Source organism: Canis lupus, chromosome 22 (genome assembly GCF_048164855.1).
Source record: "Canis lupus baileyi chromosome 22, mCanLup2.hap1, whole genome shotgun sequence".
Taxonomy (NCBI): domain Eukaryota; kingdom Metazoa; phylum Chordata; class Mammalia; order Carnivora; family Canidae; genus Canis; species Canis lupus.
Window position 1 is genome coordinate 16,916,491 of NC_132859.1, and position 25,390 is coordinate 16,941,880.

At 45.3% G+C, this 25,390-nt stretch overlaps 1 protein-coding gene across 1 annotated transcript; it reads left to right on the top strand.

Moving 5' to 3' along the window:
* The first annotated feature begins 1,829 nt into the window (after positions 1-1,829).
* RBP2 (retinol binding protein 2) lies at positions 1,830-24,836 on the top strand. The gene is made up of 4 exons (XM_072792536.1): positions 1,830-1,988; positions 14,502-14,680; positions 22,860-22,961; positions 24,554-24,836. Exons 1-4 carry the CDS (start codon positions 1,916-1,918, stop codon positions 24,602-24,604), a joined length of 405 nt encoding a protein of 134 aa, XP_072648637.1. The 5' UTR covers positions 1,830-1,915; the 3' UTR covers positions 24,605-24,836.
* The last annotated feature ends 554 nt before the right edge of the window (positions 24,837-25,390 follow it).

Sequence of the window (25,390 nt, forward strand, 5' to 3'; positions counted from 1 at the left end):
GATTGTGCCCTGGACCAAAGGCAGGCGCTAAACCGCTGCACCACCCAGGGATCCCATCATCTGAGGCTCTTAGACATCCATTCTGACTGTATGTTTCTGCTGATGCTTGCTTTTTGGTGGATTTTCATGTGTATTTTACAATTTTGGATGAGCTCACATTTGGCTGACTTTATCACAGGAAATTCTGGTTAGCCTGGTTTGAAAATATGTTCCTTCAGTTTTCACATTTACTTCTTTCTGGAAGCCTATAACTTTTTCAAGTTTAGGACTCCATTTATCTGATATATTGGCTAGCAGGAAGCATACGCTCAAACACCAAACCAGAGGCAGAGCAAGGTAGAACTTCTTTATAACTCACATAGATCCCAGGCCAAATAGACAAACTTTCTTATTGTCTCTGGGCAGATTTGGATATTTCACACTTTGACTGACAAAGTAGTTTGTCCAGTGTTTTGGTTTTATACAAACATCTTAGTTTCAACTTCCTGCCTGACACAAGGTGAATGTCCCTATCCACCCATTAAAATTCAAATCTCTAGCTTATTGCAATTAGCAACCTCATTTTTGCCCCCAACCGTCTCCCCTCCAGGTCAGCTTTTTATTATTTTTTGCAAGGGAGGCCTATAGGAGATTCAGTTTGGAGTAGGAGGGGCTGTGTGGAAGTTCTTGAATCTGAACCTGGAGAGGAATACCTGCCTTTCCAAACCAGGAGGCTAGTGCTCAGCTTACAGCCACTTTTTGGCTGGACAGCAAATAATGAAGACTGATGCTTTCTCATCTGTCTATTTCTTCTGCCTTCACTCATTTTCTGTTTGTGGGAAGTTGTCCTTTACTCTCCCCCTTTTTTTTAAAGATTTTATTTATTTATTCATGAGAGACACACAGAGAAAGAGGCAGAGACCCAGGCAGAGGGAGAAGCAGGCTCTACGCAGGGAGCCCAACGTGGGACTCAATCCCGGGTCTCCAGGATCAAGCCCTGGGCTGAAGGCAGTGCTAAACCACTGAGCCACCCGGACTGCCCTTTACCCTCCCCTTTATCCCATATTGTTTTTTTGCTAGCAGCTGGACCATTTTTCACTGTGTGTCTTCCTGACTCCAGCATATTTACTAAAAAATAGATGTGCTGCTTTATATCCCCCAAACCACACACAGACAAAACCATTTGCTTAGATTTCACAGCATATGAATACAGATATTAGAACTCCAAAGTGCCATAATCTAAATTGGTCTCACTTTTGGGGATTCATGGTTTATCTATCTCAGCCCACACTTCTATCCTTCAGAGTGTAGTGGCCCCTGCTCAGGCCTCATCTCTCAGAACTATGTATCAGAGCAGTAAACCAACCCAGTTTCTGACAATTGGGATAGCCAATTTGGGGGACAGCCTGAACCAAGAGTCCTTAACCAAATGCCAACTATGCCCCCACTTTGGTCAAGGTGATCCTTAGCTTGCTCCTGGGTTCTTTAAGCAGAGTCCCGTTGCCCTTCTTTCTCCTATCTGGCCTGCATCCAGGTCTGGCTTGCATTTAGTAGATTTGGGCCCACCCAGTGTGGAATGGGCACTGGGTATTTGTTTTCCTCAAGTGCAGAACAGAATTTCAGTATGGGGCTAAGGGGTCTGTGGGAGCCCAGGCTGCCAAATATGAGCTATTCTGGGACTCTGCATGTGGATGAAGTCACTGGGACATCCAGGCTGGCCATGTTGGACTTTGAGTGTGAGTTGCTCATAGTCCTGCTGAACTTTGCAAAAGAAAGGAAAGTTTGTTTGGATTGTGCTTATAACCTTTGAACCTGTTGTCTCAGAGCCATAAACCTGGTCCACTACCCTATAAAAGTAGCTCATTTCAACATGTTCTCTCTGTAGCCTGCTCTTTGACATTCAATACTCATCTACACTGAACCAGAGGCTATCACCATGACAAAGGACCAGAATGGAACCTGGGAGATGGAGAGTAATGACAACTTTGAAGGTTACATGAAGGCTCTAGGTAAGGGGGAGACCAGGGCTGGGGGGAGGAGGGGCATTTTGGGAACTATTGTCCAGCCCTCCAGACCAGTACCACCATGGAGTCCAACAGATCTGTGTGTAAGCCTCACTCTTTATTTGCTAGCTAGGTAATAATAGGTAAGTCATACAAATTCTCCGAAGCTTGGATTCCTCATCTGTAAATTGGGAATAATAGTAAATGGGATAATGTCTGAAATATCCTTAGCATAATACACAGAAAAGATACATGAATGGAGGGTACACACACATACACACACACACACACACACGGAGTAAAAACAAACTTGACAGAATAATGCAGTAGCTCTCTTCCCCCCTTTGATCACCATCTCTCAGATCACCAATTGGGACATGATATTATCCATGAATGGCCTCTGCATTGCTCTTGTGTCAGACTTGTGATGGGGAAGCAGACAAGGAGTGGCTTATAAATTTCTCAGCTAGAGAAAATCAGACCCACAGAAGGCTAGGAGTGGTTTTTGTCACATGGATCAAACAACTCACTGCTTTACCTGACTTTTGAACTGGACTCTAAGCCAAGAGCTTGATCAGTGTGTCTTGAGTTGACTCTTCTGTGGGATCTCCCATGGGCTGACAGAAATCACATGAAATCTGAAGGAGTAGCTGACTGCGTGGGGCAGCTGCTGTGGGCCAGGCACTGGGCAGGGAGCTTTGGCTGCCTGTGCTCATTTCATCTGGTAACAGCCTCCTCATCACCTTTCCAGCTTTAGAGCTCTTCATGTAAGGAGCTCCTGGTTGGAATCTCCCCACTGCTGGGGCTCCGGGTGGGGTCAGAGGCCCAATAATTTGGATATGACAACGGGAAGTCTCAAGAATGGGAATTGTGGGATTTTCTGTGCAATAATTTCTAACTTGATGAACATTTCTACCGTGTTCAATAAACAAGAAGAGCTGAGGTATATTGCACAATTTATAGAGGTTGAAACTTTCTTCATGTACTCTAAACATGTTTCCAACATAAAATTGCTTTGTTTTTCCTCCTGGATGTCAGAATTTTACCTCAAATCCTTGGAGAAGGACAGGGGAGGCACAAATCTTCCTACCAGAGCCCCCGCCCTGCTGCGCTGTGTTTAGTGCACTGAGTAGGAAGTAGAATGGAAGATTGATTCTATACATGGGCGGATGGTCTGGAGCTTAGCTCAGAAGTGTAATTCTGACCAAGATCATGCAGGTGAGGAAACCAAACCAGAGGGGTTGGCCCAGTTAAGCCTTGCTTTCTAAACTTGACCAATTTTTTAACCTTCTGGAATCAGTTTCTTCATCTGCCAAATAGGAATTTTCTGGCTCGGGTTTCCTCGTAGGATGCTTGTTATGTCCAAAGAGAGAGGATGCAGAGGCTGAGTGGCCTTTTATAACCCATGCTCAAAAATCATACAGCATCACTTACATTGTATTCCATTGGGTTGAAATAGTCATGAGCACACCCACATTCAAGGGAAGGACACATAGGCCCCATTTCTCAGTGAGAGGAATATCAAAGTCACATGCAATGAACAGCATGTACAACAAGAAATATTGTTGTAGCCATTTAAGAGAATGTGATCTGTCACCCAGGGAACAGTGGGTGATTCCATCCCTTGGGCCCCTAGCAATAGAACAATAGGAATAAGATACATGTGTGGGGTGGTGGAGGGAGCTACTGTACACAGGTCATTGAAGGCTTCCTAAGTGTTGGGTGGGGTTTTGGAGGATGGAGGGAATTTTTCCACACAGGCTTGGTAGGTGTGTGCAAAGCCCAAGCCAGTAAGAATGTAGTGTGGAACAGGGGAATAGAACAAGGTGTATTGCCAGAAGGTGAAGTGCAAGGAGGGGATGAGAGAGGGTCAGAATGGTGTCAGGTCATATCTTGAAGGTGGTGTGCCACCATGTGTGGACTTCATCCTACAAGGATCCTACAAGGACAGGAATTGTCTGCACAGTAAAGAGAAGCAAGCCAAGGGCTGTTTGGCAGTTTCAAGCTCTCAGCTGTACTGACAAGCCCGACTTAGGGAAAATGCTCAGAAAGCTATTTTGTGTTCTTTGTTGCATATTCCTAAATAATACAAAATCTTGTGTGGCTTTATGTACAAAACTGAGTCTCAGTTCAGTTTTCAGTTGTGCAGACTGGCCCCTAGTGCCACTCTCTCCAGTCTTCAGGTGAGAAGCAAGCCCTCCTATGACCATCTCCTAGAAGCCGCTGAGGTGGCTTCCCCCACAATTTAATCTGCTAAAAGCAATCCAGCAAATCTGTACAATTTCCCCAAGACCCACCGTATGAGACAGGGGTTGCTTTCCCAACACTGACAAGTAGTAAAGTTTGCCTTCTTTGCCCTTTTGAGCGTTTGGCCCTTGGCATTTGGGAAGAACATATGTGGAGATCTCTGGAAATCCCCAGATACGGAAATATTACTAAGTATAACTCCATTTCCTGCTAAAGAACTGTCACTTTCTTATACTTTAATCCCTTGCACCAGAAAAGTGGCTTTCTCTGGGGCCCTAGTGGCTGATTCAGTAGGGAAGGAGAGACTCCTGTTGAAATGTGGGTCTGGGGAGCAAACTGGCTTTGTCACTAGCCAATGATTCACTCTGCACACCAGTGCCCCCACATGACTCAGCTGCCAGCCTCAGTAGCATGACATGTCACAGCAACCTTTGGGTTTGCCACAAATTATCAAAGTTATTAAATGTTTAAAGAGTGCCAAAGGTTAATGGTACCTCCTTTCCTGCCTTCTTAGACACATGATATTTCTTGAGGCTCTAGACTTTCTTGACAGCAAGGAAAGCAGCCGGTAAACTCTTTCACCCCAAGGAGTTTGGGTATTCTGAGGTTCTCCTGCAGGCTGGATCAGGGAGTGGGGGCAGTGGTCTTCAATTTAAAAGAGAGCCTGAGGAGGGCAGATCTGAAAATGAAGTTACAGCATTGTAACAGAATGCTGGTGGAAGGTTCGTTACCTACTGAGGAGTGAGGCCAGTAGCGTATAGACACAGGGAATCACTCAACTTTTCTACCACAGTTGAGGCATTTTCTGTAGGAGCCAGGGACCGTGCCATCTGAGGCAAAAACCAAACCCAGTCTCTGCTTTCAGGGAGCTCAAACTTGGGCAAACAGTTAAATTACAGCCATGCACAAATGGTATTCCTGTTTTCTGCTACAAATGACCCCTAAAACACAGTGGCTTAAAACCTGGGGTAATTTTATTATTGTTTCTCATAGTTCTGTGGGCTGGCCATGTTTACCTATGAGGTTCTTGCTAGGGGGCTCTCATTCAATTGCAGGTAGATAATAACTATGGCTGGAGCCATCCCAAAGGCTTCCCTGCTTCTCTGTCTAGCAGTTAGTAGTGGCTGGTAGCTGAGACCCTAGCTGGGCTGTCAATATCAATATAACCACTACATGTAGTGTCCCCATGTGACCTGAGTTTCCTCATAGGATGCTTGTTATGTCCAAAGAGAGAGAAGGCAGAGGCTGAGTGGCCTTTTATAACCCAGGCTCAAAAATCATACAGCATCACTTACATTGTATTCCATTGGGTTGAAATAGTCATGAGCACACCCACATTCAAGGGAAGGACACATAGGCCCCATTTCTCAGTGAGAGGAATATCAAAGTCACATGCAATGAACAGCATTTACAACAAGAAATATTGTTGTAGCCATTTAAGAGAATGCGATCTGTCACCCAGGGAACAGTGGGTGATTCCATCCCTTGGGCCCCTAGCAATAGAACAACAGGAACAAGATATATATGTTGGGTGGTGGAGGGGGCTACTGTACACAGGTCATTGAAGGCTTCCTAAGTGCTGGGTACGGGTTTTGGAGGATGGAGGGAATTTTTCCACACAGGCTTGGTAGACTTGTGCATAGCCTAAGTCAGTAAGAATGTAGTATGGAACGGGGGAACAGAACAAGGTGTATTGCCAGAAGGTGAAGTGCAAGGAGGGGATGAGAGAGGGTCAGAATGGTGTCAAGTCATATCTTGAAGGTGGTGTGCCACCACGTGTGGACTTCTTCCCACACAAGGACAGGAATTGTCTGCACAGGAAAGAGAAGCCACCATGCCCACTTTGACAGCCAAAGGTGAATGGTTCTGCAAGGACTGTCAAAGAAGTGAAAAGGTTGTTGTGATAGCCCTGGAAAGATGGTAATAAGAGTGCCAAGAAGGTGGACAGAGGGATGTCTAGAGTGGGAAATACACTAGATTTGCTGACTGGGTGGGGACAGGGCTGGGAGGGAGCCTAGAAAGTAAAACCCTACCATGTAACTTTAATCAGTGAAGATGTGGACATATAATGGAAGGTGTGTGTTCTAAAACTGCTCAGTTGATGTTCAATGTTCTAGACTTCTAGAAAATCTTTAGTACACAAATTGTAAATATTAAGGAAAATCCAATTCTTCTCTTTATTTGGAAAGGAAGTTGGGGGCCATCTTCTACAAAGACCATCTTTTCATTTGAATCAACATGTACAGATTTAAAAGAGCAGAGGCCACTGCAAAATGTCCTACTGGAAAATTCCACTACCAGAAAGGAGGTAGGCTTAGAGGCTGAAGTCAGGTAGCTCCCACCTGAGTGGTCTCTACCAGGAAAGTTTTCCTGAACACCCACAATGTTCCAAATCCTGTCCTATTTAGGAGCCACAGTCCAGCTCCAGAGGCGAGCACATGCTATGATAAGCATTATCAAGCCATGATAAGCATCTTGCCAGAACTTGATATACATTATTTCATTTAATTTATTTAGTTTCAACAAGTGTGCTGAGCACCGATTACATGCCAAGAAATGTTCTAGGTACTGGCAATATGGTGGTAAATGACTTGACAAGTTTCTTGCCCTCCTGGAGTGTACATGCTAGCGTCAGCAAGAGCAAGTAAATAGTTTAAGGTAAACACTTTAAAGAAAATTAAAAGGACTTCTTGAGTGAAGAGTGATGGGTGGTCAGGGAAAGCTGTCTGAGGAGGTGACAGGTAAGCCAATGTCAAGATGTGGTGTTGCAGGTACAAGAGACAGCAAGTGCAAAAGTTCTGAGTGTGTTCAAGAAACACAAAGACTGGTGTGTTGGGAAGTGGCCAAGAAGGGGAAGATCAGCCCTTACAATGGAAGACTATCTTATTTATATTCTTTAAGGATGAGTATGGCTACAGTGTAGAGAATGAACCATTGGAAGGCAAGACTAGAAGCAGGGAGGCCCAATCTAGGAAGCCACTGTGTTGTTCAGCAAGAAGTGATGGTGGCTTAGGCTAGTAGTACCCAGGGGCCTGGAGAAGAGAGGACAGGTTCAACATATATTTTGGAGATAAAACCAACAGGCTTGCAAAGGAATATAAACCAGAGGATATGGAGGAAACAAAGATGGCTCCAGGCTTAGGGCTGAACAACTGGGACGATGGTGATCCCATAGGCTGAAATAGAGAAGATACAAGGAGGAGTGAGTTTGGAGAGTGGTGCTAGGCAGGGCAAAATGCACCAAGACTTCTGTTTTGCATATTTTCACTTCAGATGCTTATACATCCAGATGGAGTTTGAAATTGGCATGTTGACACCAGGTCTAGAGCTCAGGGTGTGATCAGGGATTGAGATGGAAGGAATGCTTTCCATTTCACAGGATGAGGAATTGAAGCCCAGAGAAATAAAAGGACTTCCCCGGGGTCACCCATGGTTGGGAAATGATGTTGTGTAGGCAGGAGCCCATTCTGCCTGCTTCTGTCACCCAAGCTCTCTCCATAGCCCTACATGCAGGTATGAAGCATGGGGGTAGAGGAAGAAAAGCTTCATTCTGAGCAAATTGGGGTGGTGGACAGCCAGGCCCCTTAGAAACATTGCCAAGAGTCACTCAGAGTCCCTGGGTAGAAATAAATTACCAAGTGAGAAAGAGGGAGAGAGAACAAGAAAAATTGTCTGACGACCCAAAAATTTAGTTTCACAAAATTTGGATTTCTGCTGGTGCTTACAAGTCAGAGAAGTTATAGGTGTTGCCAAAGTCTTTACTTGAACCGCATGGTATCTGGTCGGACTTTTAAACAGGGAAGGTACTGGGGGTGGGGAGTAGAAAACCTCCAATGAAAATAAGTTCAGACGCTTCCTAGCCTATTCCCCTAGGAGAGAGAGAGCCCCTTCTCTCCTAGCTTGTACTGGTCACGCCTCTACCCTGCCCCCATCCCGGTGGTGAGCACTAGAGGATGAGTGGGGAGAGAAGATCCTGCAGACAGGGTAGGGAGGCCCCCCAGGGTCTCTAGCCTGCCTCCACTGGCTAGGACAGGCTTTAAACATATTTGAAGATGCCAACGAGAGACAGGAGGAGGCAAGCAGGGGGCCAGTCCAATTTCTCTCTGAATGTGTTATCTGGAGGAAAAGATGCGGAGAAGATTGCTCTTGCACTCTGCGCCTCACAGTTGCCTCCGAGTGCTGATGATTTGCGAATTAAGGAGTCCAGGTTTGAAGCCCGTCAAAGCTGCGCTTGAAATGGCTTTCAGATTTTCCATGATGAATATGTGGGCACCTCTCTCTCTAATGTGCAAAGAGTGCCTGCCCTTTTAGCCTGCAACTTTAGCTTTTTTCACAAGCCTATTACAAAGCATTTTAATGGTGAGTCGTATACTCATATTTCAACTTTATGACTTACATTGTTCAAAATGCAGTTATGGAAAGTATGCTTTAATAAAGTCGCTTCAGTGTTGTTGTTTTCTTCTGCAGTAGCTACAAGCCACATATATTATTCAGAATAGCTTGCCTTTGGACCTTTTTCCTCTGAGATAGAAATTCATTTCACCTGGCTATAAATCAGGCTCGAAGATACCTTTAATCCAGAAAAGCAGATAAAACACACTCGATAACCCTGGTGTTAAAATACCGTATCGGGAAAATAATTTTCTCTGCAAAGTACAAAGAGGAAGTGTTTTTGTAATCTGTGCGTGTGTATATTCGACGGTTGCAGTTAAACCTTTCCTTTTGATTAGAAATATCACGAATCCACCATACAGAACACTTGGCTCCCTTCCCTGGGGTGGAGCAGAGGTGACATGATTAACTAGCCTGTGCAAATGCTAAAGGGTAGCCAAGAGGCCGAGCCATTTTTCAATCCAGAGAAGCAGCAAGCCTTGATTCCATTTGCATAGAGCCCCTAATAAGATTCCCCCGGCACTGGTCAGAAAGATTGACTGGGGGTGGTGTTGCCAGGACAAACCAGTTCTATCAGCAATTGGCATTTTTAGCTGTGATCTACCTTTCTAGGCAACCAGGGACGAGCAATTATTTTCGTTAGGGGAGCCTTAGTTGTGAATGATAAACAGAATTTATTTCTGGGTAGGCTCTCTGTCAGCAGCTCTGTCCCAGTTGGGTAACTCTGAACCCACCACTTTAAGTCTCTGGGCCTTGGTTTGCACACCCTCTTTGAGGAATGCTGCCATTCTAATTTTTTCTGTAATTCCCAGTTCTCTCTTATTTGTTTTGCCAGGAGCCCTCTCCCTTGTCTCACCTGGTTAATATTTGGTTTTCTTTCTCGCCTCCTACCTATGGCTCCAGCACCATGGTTGAAAGCAGCATGGACCTCCGGAGCAGGAGTAAAGTTGTGTCTACCCAATGGCCAAACTTTGCAGCGAGGAAGCTGGTCCTCGCAGAGAAATGTTTGGTCAGGCTGGATAAAATGCTCATGTGACAGGCCAGGGCTACGCTAGTGAGGGAATAGATCAACCACCATTCTGACTGTTCCTTCAGAGTCCAGAGCCCTTGGAGATGCATAAATATGGACAAGATACTTCATTCTGGACTTAATGCCAATCTGACCACTGTTTCACCTAAACTGAAAAGGTCAAGGGGTGGAGGCCAATGTGCACAGAATACCTGCAAGCTCATTGGTATTTTGTAAAGCATTTTACCATCGTTTTAACTAAATCCTTACATAAATAACACTAGGAGATGAGTATTCTTTCCCCATATTACTGTGAGAACATTTAGGCTCAGAAAGAGAAAGTGACTTCACTGAAGTCACCTAGCTGGGAACTCTGAGACAGGATTTAAACCTGGATCTGACCCTCACTCTTCTATACTGGTGGTTCTAAAACTTTAGCATGCACAGAATCACTTGCAAGGCTTGTAAAAAGAAGCAGGGCCCACCCCCCAGATGGAAGGTAAGTTCTAGAACTGACATTTCTAAGAGGTTCCCAGGTGCTGTGATGCTCCTGGCCCAGGGACCTCACTGTGAGAACCACTGCCCTGACCTATGGTGCCCATTAACCAATTTGGAAGTGTTTCTTGAGCACTTGCTCTGTGCCCAACCCTGGGGACACAGAACAAGATGACAGCATTGTCCTTATCCTCATAGAGGTAAGATTTTGGAGGAAAGAACAATCACCCCCCCCCCCATGAAAAAGTCAGAGGAAAGTACTGGGTACTATCTCCTAGGTGGTAAAACTGTGTGGTCTGAAGGCACAGGTGAGGAAGGAGGCAGGAAAGAGCAGAATCTGCTAGAAAAGACAAGGCTGGGGCTGGGTTTTGTGAGGAGAGCTGAGAGGAGGGTGGCCAGGATTTAGGGGGGAAACACACAGGGCTTATCTGGGAAAATGAGAAGGACTCAGAGCACACCAGCCCGTAAGATCAAGGAGCTTCATAATGATGATTACGATGATGGCAGCAGCTACCATTTATGGGGCCATTACCTCAGGCTGTCAGCCACTGGACAGGACTCTTCACAAACACCATCAAATTTAATCCTCAAAGCAACCTGATGCAGTTAGTAATAGCTCCACTTATGGCCACTGCCCTCTGCTACTTGTAGATGTGGACTCGAGGGCCCAACAATGGGACTGAAACTGAACACACAGGTGTCACCAGACTCACCAGACTGTATTTCTGGGGTAGGAGAAGAGAAACAGGAGCTGGAGTGTGACATGTTAGCCCTCTGCCTGCCACAGGCATGTGTTTATACCAACTAGCTATGGAAGACTCTTCAGTGGCTTATAGCAATTTTAAGGAAGGATTAATTTCTAAAACAGAAATGCTTGACTACCTGGTCCGGTTTAGTCTTTTCCCTTTCAAATAGGCCAGCAGTTGCCTTAAAGGGAGAAAACGAAACAGGTGATAGTTCTGTGATTGCAGGGCCCGGGTGACTGAGATAAAGCTGAAGGGTTTCGTCCACCCTTTCTGCATCTTGTTCTGTGGAACAGAGCAGCTGGGGGCATGTCCCACCATAAGGTGATCTACGGCCACACAAGACTGGGAAAGTCCAGATCCTCTATCCCCGCTGTTGTAGTTGCAAAGCATCTTTCCTAGATTGAAGGCTGTGTGAAGTTTTTCAGTGTAGAAACCAGCTTCTCTTGGTGTTACTTCCTCATTTTCCAAATGTAGTTTATCATGAGCTACATTTTGAGACCACCCAATGACCCATGAAGCTTAGCACCGTGGCAAACACAGCAAGGTACCCCAGGCTCTGAGAATGCTGCCCTAGAAGTGTTCACAGCACAAAGGGCAGCAGGGAGAGGCTTTGATTCCACATCCTGTGGCCTCATTGCAGGCTATGTGGCTTGGTTGTCCCTGGTCCGATTCCATAAGCCGTGGAGCAGAAGTTAAATGAGGTACCATAAAAAGGCCAGGGGTTAGAGAGTGATTGGTCCAGCTCAGCCTGGACCCTATAGTACCCTGAGCCCAGAAAACAATTGCTGTGTGGTGAAGACGGTACAGTAGAGCTCCAGGAAACATAAACTGCCCCAAACAGGGAGGTGTCATCCAGCTGGATCTAGCAGTCCCTGTGGGCCCAGGGAAATTGTAAAGATGACTCACTCAGAAGTATTTGGGCGGCCACAGAAAGTGCACAAACTCGAGTGGTCTGACCTTTTGACAAGAAGAAGCTGTGTTGCTTTCCTTAGGTTATACAGTGAGGAAGTGATAAAGGTGGAATATGAACTCAGAATGGCCTGTCTCCGGGTCAGCCCAGAGCTTGTGGAGTGCTGTGCTGGCCCCGGAGACAGGCCATTCAGAATTCATATTCCACCTTTATCACTTCCTCACTGTATAACCTAAGGAAAGCAACACAGCTTCTCTGAGCCAGTTTCCTCATTGATAAAATGGAGATAATATAATATTTATCTCATGGGTTTGTTGGGTGAGGTTTCCCAAAGGAGTTTCCAGGGGCACCATTCCTGGTTGGTTCCAAGGCTTGTCTTAATTTTCACCTCAAATATTATCAAGGTTCCACATAGAGTAACCCCCAGATCATCTAACCTAAAATTCAGTTCCTCTCTTCTTCATAAGATTAATTCTCTCTCCAACTTTCCTGTATCTCATCTTGACTCCCAAGCTCAAAACCACTGTCTTCTCCTCCCAACCTGGTCCCTTCACACATATCCATCCAGTTATCAAACCTCGTGATTGCATCTTCATGTTTAGACAAGTTACTTAACCTCTTTGGGCCTCCATGTCATCATCTATGGCTTGAGGAGTAGGTCTTAAATCATGGCTTTCAAATTTCTTAAACCATAGAAGTCTCTTTAAACACCCCCTGGAAAAAAAAAATACCCCCTGATGAGGAAATCTAGACCTAAAACCACCCAGAGATTCTGGGTCTAGGATAAGACCCAGAAATCTCTAGTTTTTACATCTCCCCATGTGATCCTGATGGGCAGTGAGCTTTGGGACTCACTGGTGAATTCTTAGAAATGACAGGTTCTCAACCAATAGTCATGAATGATATTAGAGCAAGGCACTGGCATTCATGTGCTAGCTCATGCCAACTGCAACCTGTTTTTCCTTTCAACTTAGGATATAGGCATAAAATCCTTTTACCTTGGAGGCTGCCTGATGTTACTTGAAATTATTTCCTTTATGATAAAGGCTGACTATACAATTTCAGGTCCAAAGGCCCAGCTGGGGCCCTTCCCCATGCAGGTGTTATACTGTTGTGGGTTCCCACCTGTGGCCAAACTGCTGACCCACAGTGAAGTCTAACCAGTCAGCTTTAGTTTCTTCTTGGCCCTTTAGGAGAAGAGTGATAGTCACTAAAGATCCAGAAGGAAATGAGTCAGAAAGTAATGGGAAGCGAGGACAAAGGAAGTGATACTTGGATGCCATGAAAGGGTAGCAGAAAGGGTGGGGGTAGGGCCAGTGGAGGTGTTAATTCTCCATATTGCCAGGAGCTTCCTAAACTGTTGGTAACTGCTGGTCTTCCTCATGGGCACAATAGTATTCATCCCCCACCAGACAGCCCACAATGTGAAGTTTAATTTCTGACCTACCATAGAGATGGGGCTGGGATTCTCAGAGAAAGAGCACTCAATGAATCTGAATTATTCTTACTCTTGAGGCCATTATTACCTGGAAGTTTTCAAAAAGACCAATGTCAGTGTTTTTGAAAACTTCCAGGTGGAATTTCTGGGAAAAAAAATGTTAAAGATTTAGATTAGCATCCAAAAATATCTGGAGAATTCACAGACATAAAGGAGACCCAATTTAGATACTAAGATACTAAGAGCTTAATAATGTTTATAACAAGTTCCAGAATTACCCTCTGTTTCTAAATCTATTCTACAGGACAGTGACATTTTACACTCAACCAGAGGTTAACAAGAAGTTTGGCTCTATACTTAGCTTCATACTGTCAAAATCAAAGCTTAGTAAATGAAACACCCCACTGAAGAGCACACTCCTTTCTTTTTCTCTCTCTCAAATAAATAAATAAAAATTTTTCAAAAAAGAGAACTACTATAGAATTTGATGGAAAAAAATCAAGGCAAAGAAAAGATATAAATGGAGTAAAAGTGGCAAAATCTTGATAATGGCTGAATCTGGGTAATGGATGTGTGCGCTCCTTGTACTTTACTCTCTGGTTTGTTTTAAACTTTTCACAGTAATAAAAATATAAACAATTATTCATCTCTTCCTCAAAAGCAACAAAAGAAATCTTTGCACAAGTATTTACTGCCTGGCATATGCTTAAAATTGTCCTGGGGGCCATGACTGAGCCTATCTAAGTACACCCCAATCTGCTTTAAAAACAGGAGTTTATATGTATCTTACTTGCCGTGGACATTAACAAAAGGTCTGCTTTTACCCATGATCTAGCCTGGTTATTTTTAAGCGGTCTTTTTTTCTTTTAAAACATGAAGTCTTTTATTCAGCAACTCTTAGAAGGAAATCCAGTATGTCAGATAGAATGGAGCCTCTCTGCAGGAGGGATGCGTGTGTATGCATGTACTTGCGTATGCGTGTGTGTGTGTGTGTATGAACACACCTGCGCACTGGGAATTGCAGCTTAGGGGTGAGCCCTGCCTGCTACCTGCCCCCCCAACCATCAGAGCTCCTGAGAAAGCTCCAAGACCCTAGGTTTCCAGACGATTGACTGAGATGCACAAACTGGCCAAGTGTGAGACAACTCTTGTTTCCCATTTGAGCAAAGAAATGTGGGCTGCCCATGGTCTGTGTCTCTGGTCCTGAATGTTTGGCCTTGTTAAAGAAATGAATGAGTCTGGCTGAGCACATCATAACCTCCACAACTGCCTTTGCCAACAGATATTGATTTTGCCACCCGCAAGATCGCAGTGCGTCTGACTCAGACGAAAATCATTGATCAAGACGGCGATAACTTCAAAACGAAAACCAACAGCACGTTCCGCAACTATGAGCTGGATTTCACTGTAGGAGTGGAGTTTGAGGAGTACACAAAGGGCCTGGACAATCGGACTGTGAAGGTGAGGACCCAGCCTGGCAGTTTCTACTCAAATAGTCTGAGTGCAGGCGCCAGCTATCTGGCTTCACGATGAAAATACAACAGAAACAACTAGGGAGGGATCAGGAGAGGGAACCAGAGTGGACTTAATGATGCTGGCAATAAGCAATTATTGGAAGCTCAGCAGGAAAGGCAAACTGGCTTCTACAGTAAGATTATAAGCAAAGGAGAGAGGGGAGGCTGCCGACCTCTCCAGGACCTGAGGAGGAGGCCAGCTCCTATGCCAACATGGGCCTGGTGGGCAAGGGGGATACCATAGGGACTGACAGTGATTTCCAGAGCTGGGTAGCACAGCTTCATCGGGGCAGCCCTACTCAGCAGCAGCCAAGCATTGCCATGGAGCACTGGGGCCTCCTGTTGCTAGACTTCCTTTTTCTTTTCTAGAGATGTTGAGAATTCACACATTTTTATATGAAATACCTCAATCTTGGATGATCTCAACTAATTTGATTTTCTTAAGGAAAATGCAGTGTTAATCAAAAAAAAGTCAGTAGACTAAAGAAGTCAAGGTTTTCCCAGTGCTAGTCACTTAGAGAAACCTCTGGCACTATCCGGATGACTTCTGTCCCAGCATCACCTTAACTCACAGAACATAATCGAGGAAATCCTTGCGCATCGGAAGGCCAGACCTCCAGCCACTTGAACTGCTCAGATACAGGTAGGGCCCTGAAAGTGAGCAGACAACTTTGAGTATACAAGGGGGGAGTTATCTCAAAGCCTGAGAACTGGACTCTGCAGAGAAAGCGGGCCCTCGCCCAGAGGAGCTGTCTGTAAATAAAGCAGAGAATGACAGCAGCAGAGAGAAGTGGGGTTGAGGGCAGGAAGCAGGGGGAGGCAGGGTCACAGCAGGTCCCCCTCTCCTTCTGCATCACCCTGTGGTATCACAGCCACATGGTTCCTGCAGTGTTCCAACCGCTGCAGTGCTCACACTCATACTCAGGGCACCTGTCTTTGGTTCTCCAAATCCAATTATACCTGTGCAGTCCCCACAAACAGGAATGGGGAGAAATGCAATCTCAGTCATACTTAAGGATTCCCCCATTCCAATCTTTTTAAGAAGATTTTATTTATTTATTTATTTATTTATTTATTTATTTATTTGAGAGGGTGCATGCACGAAAGAAAGTGCGAGCAAGAGGGAGCATGAGTTGGGGGAGGAGCAGAGGGAGAGGGAGAAGTGGATTCCCCACTGAGCAGGAAGCCTGATGCAGAGCTTGATCCCAGGACCCTGAGATCATGACCTGAACCTAAGGCAGATGCTTTAAGCAACTGAGCCACCCATGTAGCACTCCTCCCCACCCCCCACCTCATTCCAATCTTAGCATCATGCAAAAACCTTGTGGTTTACACAGTCCAGGAAACTGGGAAGGATTTCTGGTTTGTCATTTAGCATGGTTGCCACTGACCACTCACTGTCCAGGCTCATGCAGTTTATACAAGGGTGGGAAGCTTGCATATTTATAGCACCCACTCCCTCCATGCCAGTGGAGCCACCAGGACCTCTGCTCTGGTTCCCAAAGTAAGGGAGGGCAGTCCTGAGGATCCTATCCCCAGCTATCTGTGCCCCCACCTCAAGAGTGGGCCAGCCCTTCAGAGTGCCGCAAGGAAGCAGGACCTTTCACCCTGCCCTTCCCCTTTCTCTCTCCAGTCCTACTCTTCTCTGGTGCTCCCAGGAGCTCTTTAAAAGTCAGGGATCTCAACTCTCCCCCCAAAGCAAGGGATGTGAGCTTTGGCTGCTCTCCTGGGGCGGGGAGAAAAAGCTGTCATCATTCTTTGGCGATGACTCTAAAGCCAAGAGAGCAGGACACATTTTATTTCTCCATCAAGTTGTCCTGCAGCATTGATAATCTCAGCCATCAAGTCAAGGTTGAATTATATTTAGTGCTCCTTGCTAAAGAAAAGTGGGAAATGAAAAGCACTTTGGAACTGCTTCCATCAGAGCAGTCTTGGCATAAGAGCCTAAGCTTCCGGGCTTGGAACAGCTTCTGTAGAATCCCTCCCTGAGGGGTTGATGGATCGACAAGACTTCTCTGAACTGTGTGGCTAGGAGGCCAATTCCTCAGACACCAGAACTGATGGGAAATTTGTCTCTGAATTTTTGCATCACTCTGCTGTTCCAGCCTAATCTGTTCACAATGATTCATTTCCCCTTGCCTTTCCATTCTGGATGTGGGCTGCTGAAAAGCAGGCCTGTTGTCTCTGACTTGTTCTTTCATCACCTTTGATAGTAGAGAACTCACTTTTCCTAAAATAAGTCACGTCCTTTCAACCCTTCCTGATCATTAGAGGATTTTGGCTCTCAATACCCACTGTTGTGCCTCTTCGCCTTCCATTCTCCCTGCCTTCCCTCCTGCCCTGGGGGCCCCATCATGTCCCCAGGATCAGCTCTTGTCCTGCAAAGAGAGAGAGTGAATCCCCCCTTCCCATTTCTTATCTCTGCTTTGTCCACAACAAAAAGTTAGGGCACACGCACACGCACATGCACACACGGGATGGGTTGGGGCTGAGAAGTCGCCAGAACAGAATTTGCCCAGTCTCCAGCAAAAGGCTGTTCCCATAAGAATCACAATCCAGAGCAGATACCCTCAGGACTACATACTTCCTATAATTTGACCAAAACCCTTCAGCTGGAAAGGGATCACAGGGAGCAAGTGAGTCAATCTCTGATTATTTTCCGTTGCCACATGTGGTGACATGCCTGAGTGCACACAACACTGTGTCTGTGTGCATGTGCACACATGTGCATGTGTGTGTCTGCTTGTGTGCAAATGTGTCCTGTGCACATGTGCATGTATCTGTGTGTGTGCATGCGTGTGTGAGCCTGCACATGTGTGCATGCATCTGCACGTGCCTATGTGCAGGTGTTGCAGTAGTACTCATGCTCTGATTCTTCAGGGCTCTACTTCTGAATTCCTACATCACCCTCATGAGAATCTCCCCATTTGGAAGTTTGGGGGAGAGATGTGTGTGGGGTGGGGTTCTAGCAGAGGTGGAATAGAGTCCTAAAGTGCCCAGATCTATGCCATCCCAGAGCAGGAATGGTGGCATCACTTTAACTGTGAGGTCAACTCTTTGTGGGACCCAGGAACCCCCACCTTTTTTCCTTCCTGTAGATCATATATATTCTTCACTTACTGCCTTAATTTGTTTCTAAGAGGATTTAAAGCCCCTTTCAAAAATACACAGGCTACTCAGAATAAAATTTAAAAGAAGTAACTGATCCTCCTGTAATGGAATAGCATGCAGGCGTAATAAGGAATGGATCACCCATTTATACTGCCACCCGCATGAACTCAGGAAACATCCTGCTAGGTGAGGGAAGTCAGACACAAAGCCCACATATTGTGTGACTTATATGAAATGTCCATGTTAGGCAAATCCCTAGACACAGAAAGTGGTTGCCAGGGGCAGAGAGAATGAGGAGTGATGGCTGATTGGTGAGGGGTTTCTTTGGGGGGCAATAAAAATGTTCTGGATTTGGACAGTGGTGATGGTTTTATAACCTTGCAAATATACTAAAAATGACTGAATTGTACTTTAAAAAGGTAAATTTTGGGATTCCCTGGGTGGCTCAGCAGTTTAGCAGCTGCCTTTGGCCCAGGGCATGATCTTGGAGGCCCAGGATCGAGTCCCACGTCAGGTTCCCTGCATGGAGCCTGCTTCTCCCTCTACCTGTGTCTCTGACTCTCTCTCTCAGGAATAAATAAAAGCTTTTTTTTTTTAAAAAAAAAGGCAAATTTTATTCTATGTGAATTATGTCTCAAAAACAATAAGTAGGGGTGCCTGGGTGGCTCAGTCGGTTAAGTATCTGCCTTTGGCTCAGGTCATGATCCCAGGGTCCTGGAATCAAGCGCTACATCGGGCTCCTGCTCAGTGGGGAGTCTGCTTCTCTCTCTCCTTCTGCCCCTGCTGATGTTCTCTCTCACAAGCTCACTCTCGCTCTCTCTCAAATAAATAAATAAAATCTTAAAAAAGGACAATAAGGATTTGGGGTGGATACTCAGGACAGGGGAAAGCACAGATGATGGCAGTTGGAACAAATGACGTCTGCGAGGGCCCAGGGGAAGCAGGCTTCTCTGGGAGGTCCCTACTTGGGGGAATTGCAGGAGGGGAGCTTGGGGGCTGCCAAAATAGCTCTTGCACAAAGGCAGGTGCGCTGGGAGGGCTTAAAGACGTTCATAGTGCCTTTCGTCAGGCTTGATTTAAAAAGCTGTTATTTTCCTTAAAAAAACAAAAACAACAAAAATCTTTGAAAACTGATTCAAATCTACAGGAAAGTTGCATGAAAGTAGCAAAGAACATCTGTGTATTCTTTGCCGAGAGCTACCTATTGTCAATATTTTGCCCCATTGGCTTTATCTTTTGTACTTGCTTTCTTGCCATTGTATACATATTCTTTTCTGAACAATCTGATGTGTTACCTCTAAGTAACTCAGTGTTTCCTATGAATCAGGATATTATCTTATAAAATCACAGTACAGTTATCCACCTCTATAAATTTAACAGTAAGACAAGACAGTACCTTATCTAATTTCCCATACAGGGCTGTTTTTAACACCGTTAATTTGGACACAGAGGGCGATGGCAGCGTGGGCTCAGTTTTCTTCTTTAATTCAATGCAAGCACGTCTTCTTCATCCTCTGGCTCAGTAGCAATGGTTTTCCTCATTTATATCCATCTCCTCAACCTCAAAATCTTTTAAGGCAATTGAGCCTCTTTCAAAAACCTCCTCTGAATTGTGGAATTTTAGTTCTTTAACTGCTCTCTCTTCTTACTGTCTGTTTTACGTAGGAGTAAGGCTATGATATTGTAAGTATTACCATAATTCATTGGTAACCAATTTACTTAGGGTCAGAATAACTTTTAATCTTGCTGCCTACTAAGATTTATTAAAAGAAAACATGAAGACAGGCCCTCGTGCACCAACATTTTTCTTTTTTCTTCCTTCTACAAATTTGCCAAGCCCCTACTATGCGTGAGACCTAAGTCAGGGGCTATGGGTAATGTAATGAATCAGAGCCCTTTCTGCCCTGAAAGATCTCACAGCCTCATGAGGAAGCAGACAAGTAGATGGACAGTTACCATCCAGTGTCCATAGTGATGGTCATATGCACACACCAGGGGGACCATAGAAACCAAGGCAAGGAAGCAGACTGGCTGAGTCGTTGTCAAGAATCATCATCAGTGAAGAATACATACGCTCATTTATTCTCCCACATGGATTTATCTCAAGATTCCATTTCAACAAAATAACTCAATCACAGATCTTCATTCAACACTGCTCACCAAGCACCTTTTCTGCACTAGTGACTATGCCGAATCTGAATTTGCAGAAATGAACAGCTGACGTGGCCTCTTCTTTCATGGAGCTTACTATCTACTGGGGGAGAAAGACACTAGTTCAATCAACATGTTTTAGGTGTCCTTGATGTGGAAGGCAATGTGGGTTGGGGGAGGTTGTTTAGAAGACATAGTCTTTGCCCAAATAGAAGACAAGAGTCCTTTCCCATCCTTTTGGGAGAGAACTGAGTCCCAAGTCTGATGATGGGCAACAACACATGAATATCCCTTTCTCATCTATTTGAGAGGGAATTCTGGAATATTCCAGACAACATCTCCCTCCCAGGAGAGCAACCTGTGATTTAAGCTTCTCTAAGACATTCAAAGAGGTGAGGCTTAGGGTGGCCCCAAAGAAGAAGACATATTTTCTTTAAAAAACATGCAGAGTTTTATTGTTAAATTAATTTAGGGAATATTAATACATGCAGATGGTTTTTAAAAATTTAAATAGTAAAAAGTGAAATTTCCTTCCTATCCTGGCCCCCAATCTCTCCATTCCTTCCCTAGGGACAGTCACTATTAAGGGATCTTTTGCTTCCTTGCAGAGAACATGTGCAAGCATATGCATGCATACACGGTCTTCCCTGGTTTTATGCACATGGACCTGCTCCTTGCTTTTTTAACTTAAGTATACACTATGGAAACTGCCCTCCTCCATAAGTATAGAATTGCCTCCTCCTTTCAAGGGCTGCACAGCATGGATGAACTACACGTATTTGACCAGCCACCCACTGACGGAATCTGTGAGGCTTCTAGTCCTTTGCCATAACAAACAACAGTGCGATGTGTTGAGGAGTAAAATGCGGAGGAATAGAATTGTACATAAAATACATAATATGAGGCAGTCTGGGTGGCTCAGCGGTTTAGTGCCGTCTTCAGCCCAGGGTGATCCTGGAGACCTGGGATCGAGTCCCACATCGGGCTCCCTGCATGGAGCCTGCTTCTCCCTCTGCCTGTGTCTTCTGCCTCTCTCTCTCTTTCTCTGTCTCTGTGTCTCTCATGAATAAATAAATAAAATCTTTTTAAAAAAATACATAATATGGTCAAGACCAAGTCCTATTTTAGAACTAGGTAGACTTAATAATCTGTAGAAAACAAATTTGTCCCCCAAAATAGACATGAATATGCAAGGACAGTGAATAAAGAAACACAGGTCAGTTTGTCACCAGCTAGGTTTAAAAGAGAGAAAAGCGAACGTCTGTTCCTTAGAATAATATTGTTCATAGAGGAGCAATATGCTTTGCACATACTTGGAAGAAAGCCAGCTGGCATCAGGGTCATCCCTGGGAAAGAACAGTACTGACACAAAACCACAGCCTGGATGGGGGTGACATCATCCTTCAGGAGGTGAATACGCAGTCATAATCTGGGCTCAGAGGCAGGTGGCCCTGGAGAACCACCTCGAGATAGTACAAATGGTCCTGAGGCAGGTACTAGAAGAAATAAAAGGAGAAACAGAAGGCAAAGGAGTTGGGGGTATATAATTTGTAAGTATGCGCACAGAATTTTGAGCGTCTTGGGGTTCAGCAGGTTTATGGCTCCTTTAAACCTGCTGGTCAGCTCAGCCTGGCTGGCCAGCATGAGCTCTGCACCTCCGCTGCCGCCCCCATGCTACTAACCAGTCTGCATTGCTGCCTGGAGGAACCCCAGGACCCGGAGAAGGGCCACCCTCCTGATTCTGGATGATGAGGACGGCACTAGAGCCATCTGTTGAGGTCCCCTGCTAGTTAGTTAGGTAGCTTCTCTGCCTGTGTTATTGCCCCACAATAGGCAGTCCTACAATGGGGTTCCTGGAGGGAATGTCCCAGGAGCGGAATTTCTAGGTCAGAGAGTATACACAGCATTATGTGTCAAGAGGCACTATAAAATTGCCCTGCAAAAGGATTCATCCGATTTATATACCTACCAGCCATTTATGGAGGTGCCAGCTTCTCCACACTTCCTCCAACTCAGTGTGTTATCAGACTCTTTGATCTTTGACCATATGATGAATTGTATCGGAAAAACAGCCTTAATTTGCATTTCTCCTTTTAGGACTAAGGTTGAATATCTTTTCTTATGTTTAAAAGCCATCTGCTGGGTTTTAGTTTTTTGGGCTTTTTTTTCCCCCTTGTAAGCTGTTAGCTGGATCCTTTTTAAAATTTCCTATTAGGTTAATGGTCTCTCTCTTATTGATTTACGGGAACCCTTTATATATAAGGAAGTCAGGTCTTTGATATGTGTTACAATTATCTTTTCCAGTTTGTTCTTCATCTGTTGACATTATGCTATTTTGCCCGTCCAGAAATTTTCTATCATTTATAGTCAAATGCGTCGTCTTTTTCCCCCACTGATTTGGAATGCTATCTTCACCATATGGTAAAATGGGAGAGTAGAATTCTTTTTTTTTTTTTTTTAAGATTTATTTACTTATTTGAGAGAGAGCAGGGGCAGAGGGAGAGGAAGAGAGAGACTCTCAAGCAGACTCCCTGCTGAGCATGGAGCTGGAAGCGGGACTTGAGCTTACGACCCTGTGATCGTGACCTGAGCCAAAATCAAGAGTCAGACACGTAACCAACTGAGCTACCTGGGCACCCCTAGAATGCTTTAAAAGAGAACAGAACCAGCCACAATAAGCTGATTTGGCAGGAGTGGAGGATAGATGCAGAAAGTGAGTCTGGCAGACCTTGGCTGGGCAGAGACTGAGGCCTCTGCCCTGTGGGGGCCTGGCGATGGCCACGGGAACCGCAGCTGCAGCCTTAGGTTTATTCAGTCCCAATCAAGACAATACATCTGATTTGCCTGGGAACCTGTCATTGCAGACGCTGATCACCTGGGAAGGTGATGTCCTTGTGTGCGTGCAGAAGGGGGAGAAGGAGAACCGCGGATGGAGGCAGTGGGTTGAGGGGGACAAGCTACACCTGGTAAGTCCCAGGGTCTGCCCAGCTGCCTTCCACGGTGCTTACACAAGCTGCAGGTTCACCCAGCCAGGTGCCTTGACAAGAAAAATGGCCCTGCACTCCTCCCCTGAGCTCCAGCCAAATGCGTGTGGTCATATAGTCAGAAAGCCATTCCCATCTGGCTCAGGGGACTCCAGGAAGGAATCTATATGGCTGTTTCTGTGAACGGCTGCAATTAAAATGAAAGTTCAAAATGCTGAGTTAGGAAGCCGAGATCCAAGGAGAAATACAGGGAACCTGTGAAAGATCAGCCAAAGAGAAATGTGAGGCACAGAATGAAGATGCCCCAGAAGAGGGTGGGTCCCGGCCTCCTCACCATTATGTGAGCCTGGAGGAAGAGGGCTGGGAGTGGGGTGGATAGGGACAGGTGGGCTTGGGAACCACCTTACAGACCACAGGTGTTGGCCTGTCGTCACCAGGTATGTCCACTTAATCCTGAAATATTTTCGGTTAACTCAGTATTAGAACAGAACAGTAGGAATGATGGCTGGTCTCCTGAAATAAATTATATGTGTCTAGATAGCTGAATTTTTCAGTCTTCAATCTTCAAGGCAATTTATGTGTCCAGCATTCAAATAGAAATCTCTCTCTCCTACATGCATTCAGGCACTCATTTATTAAATAGCTCTTCATTCATTCAATCATTCATTCACCTATGGAGTCGGGCAGCTACTTGGCTTACTTGGCTCCAGTGTCAGTATTCAGGTCACCACGGTGCCCTTCAGAACCAGGCTTGCCTCACCTGAGATCTTTATTTTGGAGGCAGTGTCAACTGGTGATAAATGGGAAGCACTCACCGTGTTTTCCATTGACGATTTTCCCTACCTGCACTGGTTTGGATGATGGATTTTTTTAATTGTAGTACAATCCTCAGTGGTCCCTGTGGCTAAGACAATGGATTCATTGTCAACCGCAATGATTTTGTGGCCATCCACACACTCATATTTCTCCCTCCTCCCTCAAGGAGTCATGAGGTGTGGATAAGGCCTGGGGCCTCCCTCTGTCTGGATGAAAAGCAGCATCTTGTCTGCACAGGCAGGCCTGGGGGGTGCCCTTCTGCAACCCATGCCCTGTCACCCTGCCATTACCCAGGATGCCAGCAACCAACATTCTAATCACCAGAGACCAGCAAGTCCACAGCATGAAGTGAGAGCCCACCAGCCAGCATATTCCCAGGCCCTTGCTTTCCAAATGCTACTCCCCACTAGATCCTTGCCTTCTCCATGGCTTCACTGCCTTTTATAAATTAGGAGATGTTGCTTTAATCGCGGGAGTAGGAAAAAAATCCCACCCAAGAGGGTAATTTCTTTGCATTTTTCATTTTTATAGTTGTTCAAGCTCAATTCAAGTGTCAAAATCAAATTACTGCTACCTGCAGGGCATGCCAGCTGATTGGGTCTATGAGATGCACTTTGCCCAGAATGACTAAGTGTCCTCTGGATTCCAGCTTCCCTCCTTCAACTCAACTCACAGACACCAAGAGGGGCGGGGGGCGGGGATGGGGGACAGAGGAAGACTTGGCTTGCTAGTCACTCACCTACTTTCTGACCTTGCAGGAGCTGACCTGCGGTGACCAGGTGTGCCATCAAGTGTTCAAAAAGAAGTAATGGCCACAAGGCGGCCTGCCGAGCATGTGCTTCACACTCCCCACCAAGGGTTGTCTGCGGGCTTTGGGAAGCAGCTGTGGGGACCCTCTCACTCCTGACAGAGCCCATTAAGGCATCTGGATGGGTTGTAAACAGAACAAATGTGTAACAGTTGCCAGACATACTCTTCCTTCTTTGAAACCTGACATTAAATGAATAAACAAAAATCACTCCCATACTTTGAAACTCTTTATATCTATCTCCCTTTATTTCTAGAACTGTCAGTTTTATCCACAGGCAAATGTGGTGATTGCCTGCGCGGTGGTTCTCTGTGAAGTTTTGTTGCGGTGGTTGTTGTTTAGTTTTTGGTGTAGTTTTGCTTGTTTTTTGTTAATTAGTTTGTTTGAGGGATTACTTTACCTAGAAACATTCTCTGGCTAAGACAGCATCCCCTCCTCATTCTTAAACATTGCCCTTTGATATTCATTCCTTTGGATAACACATTCATTTTTCCAAGATTCTATTTTAAGATGCACATGGCTTCCAGTTTGTGCCTTCAGCAGCATGGGAAGAGCTACTTGTAAAGGTCTCTGCGGGTCTGCAGTACCAGCTGCTCTCAGTCCAGGATAGCCCTTCGCCCTTCAGCCCTGGGCAGAGTGGCACCCCTGCAGAGGACTTCCAAGCTCTGCCAAGGAAGCCTGACTTCCAATCTTGCTGCTCCACTTCTTAGGTGGGTAGCCATGGACACATCACTTGGCCTCTCTCTCCTTGTTTTTCTCATTTATAAAATGGAAAAGACAAAAAGAG

Bases quoted from the DNA above. Each gene is read 5' to 3' on its own strand.
- RBP2 (XM_072792536.1), top strand. From the start codon at position 1,916: ATGACAAAGGACCAGAATGGAACCTGGGAGATGGAGAGTAATGACAAC. The intron at 14,681-22,859 runs GTGAGGACCCAG...CTGTCATTGCAG, and splicing joins TGGACAATCGGACTGTGAAG to ACGCTGATCACCTGGGAAGG. The intron at 22,962-24,553 runs GTAAGTCCCAGG...CTGACCTTGCAG, and splicing joins AGGGGGACAAGCTACACCTG to GAGCTGACCTGCGGTGACCA.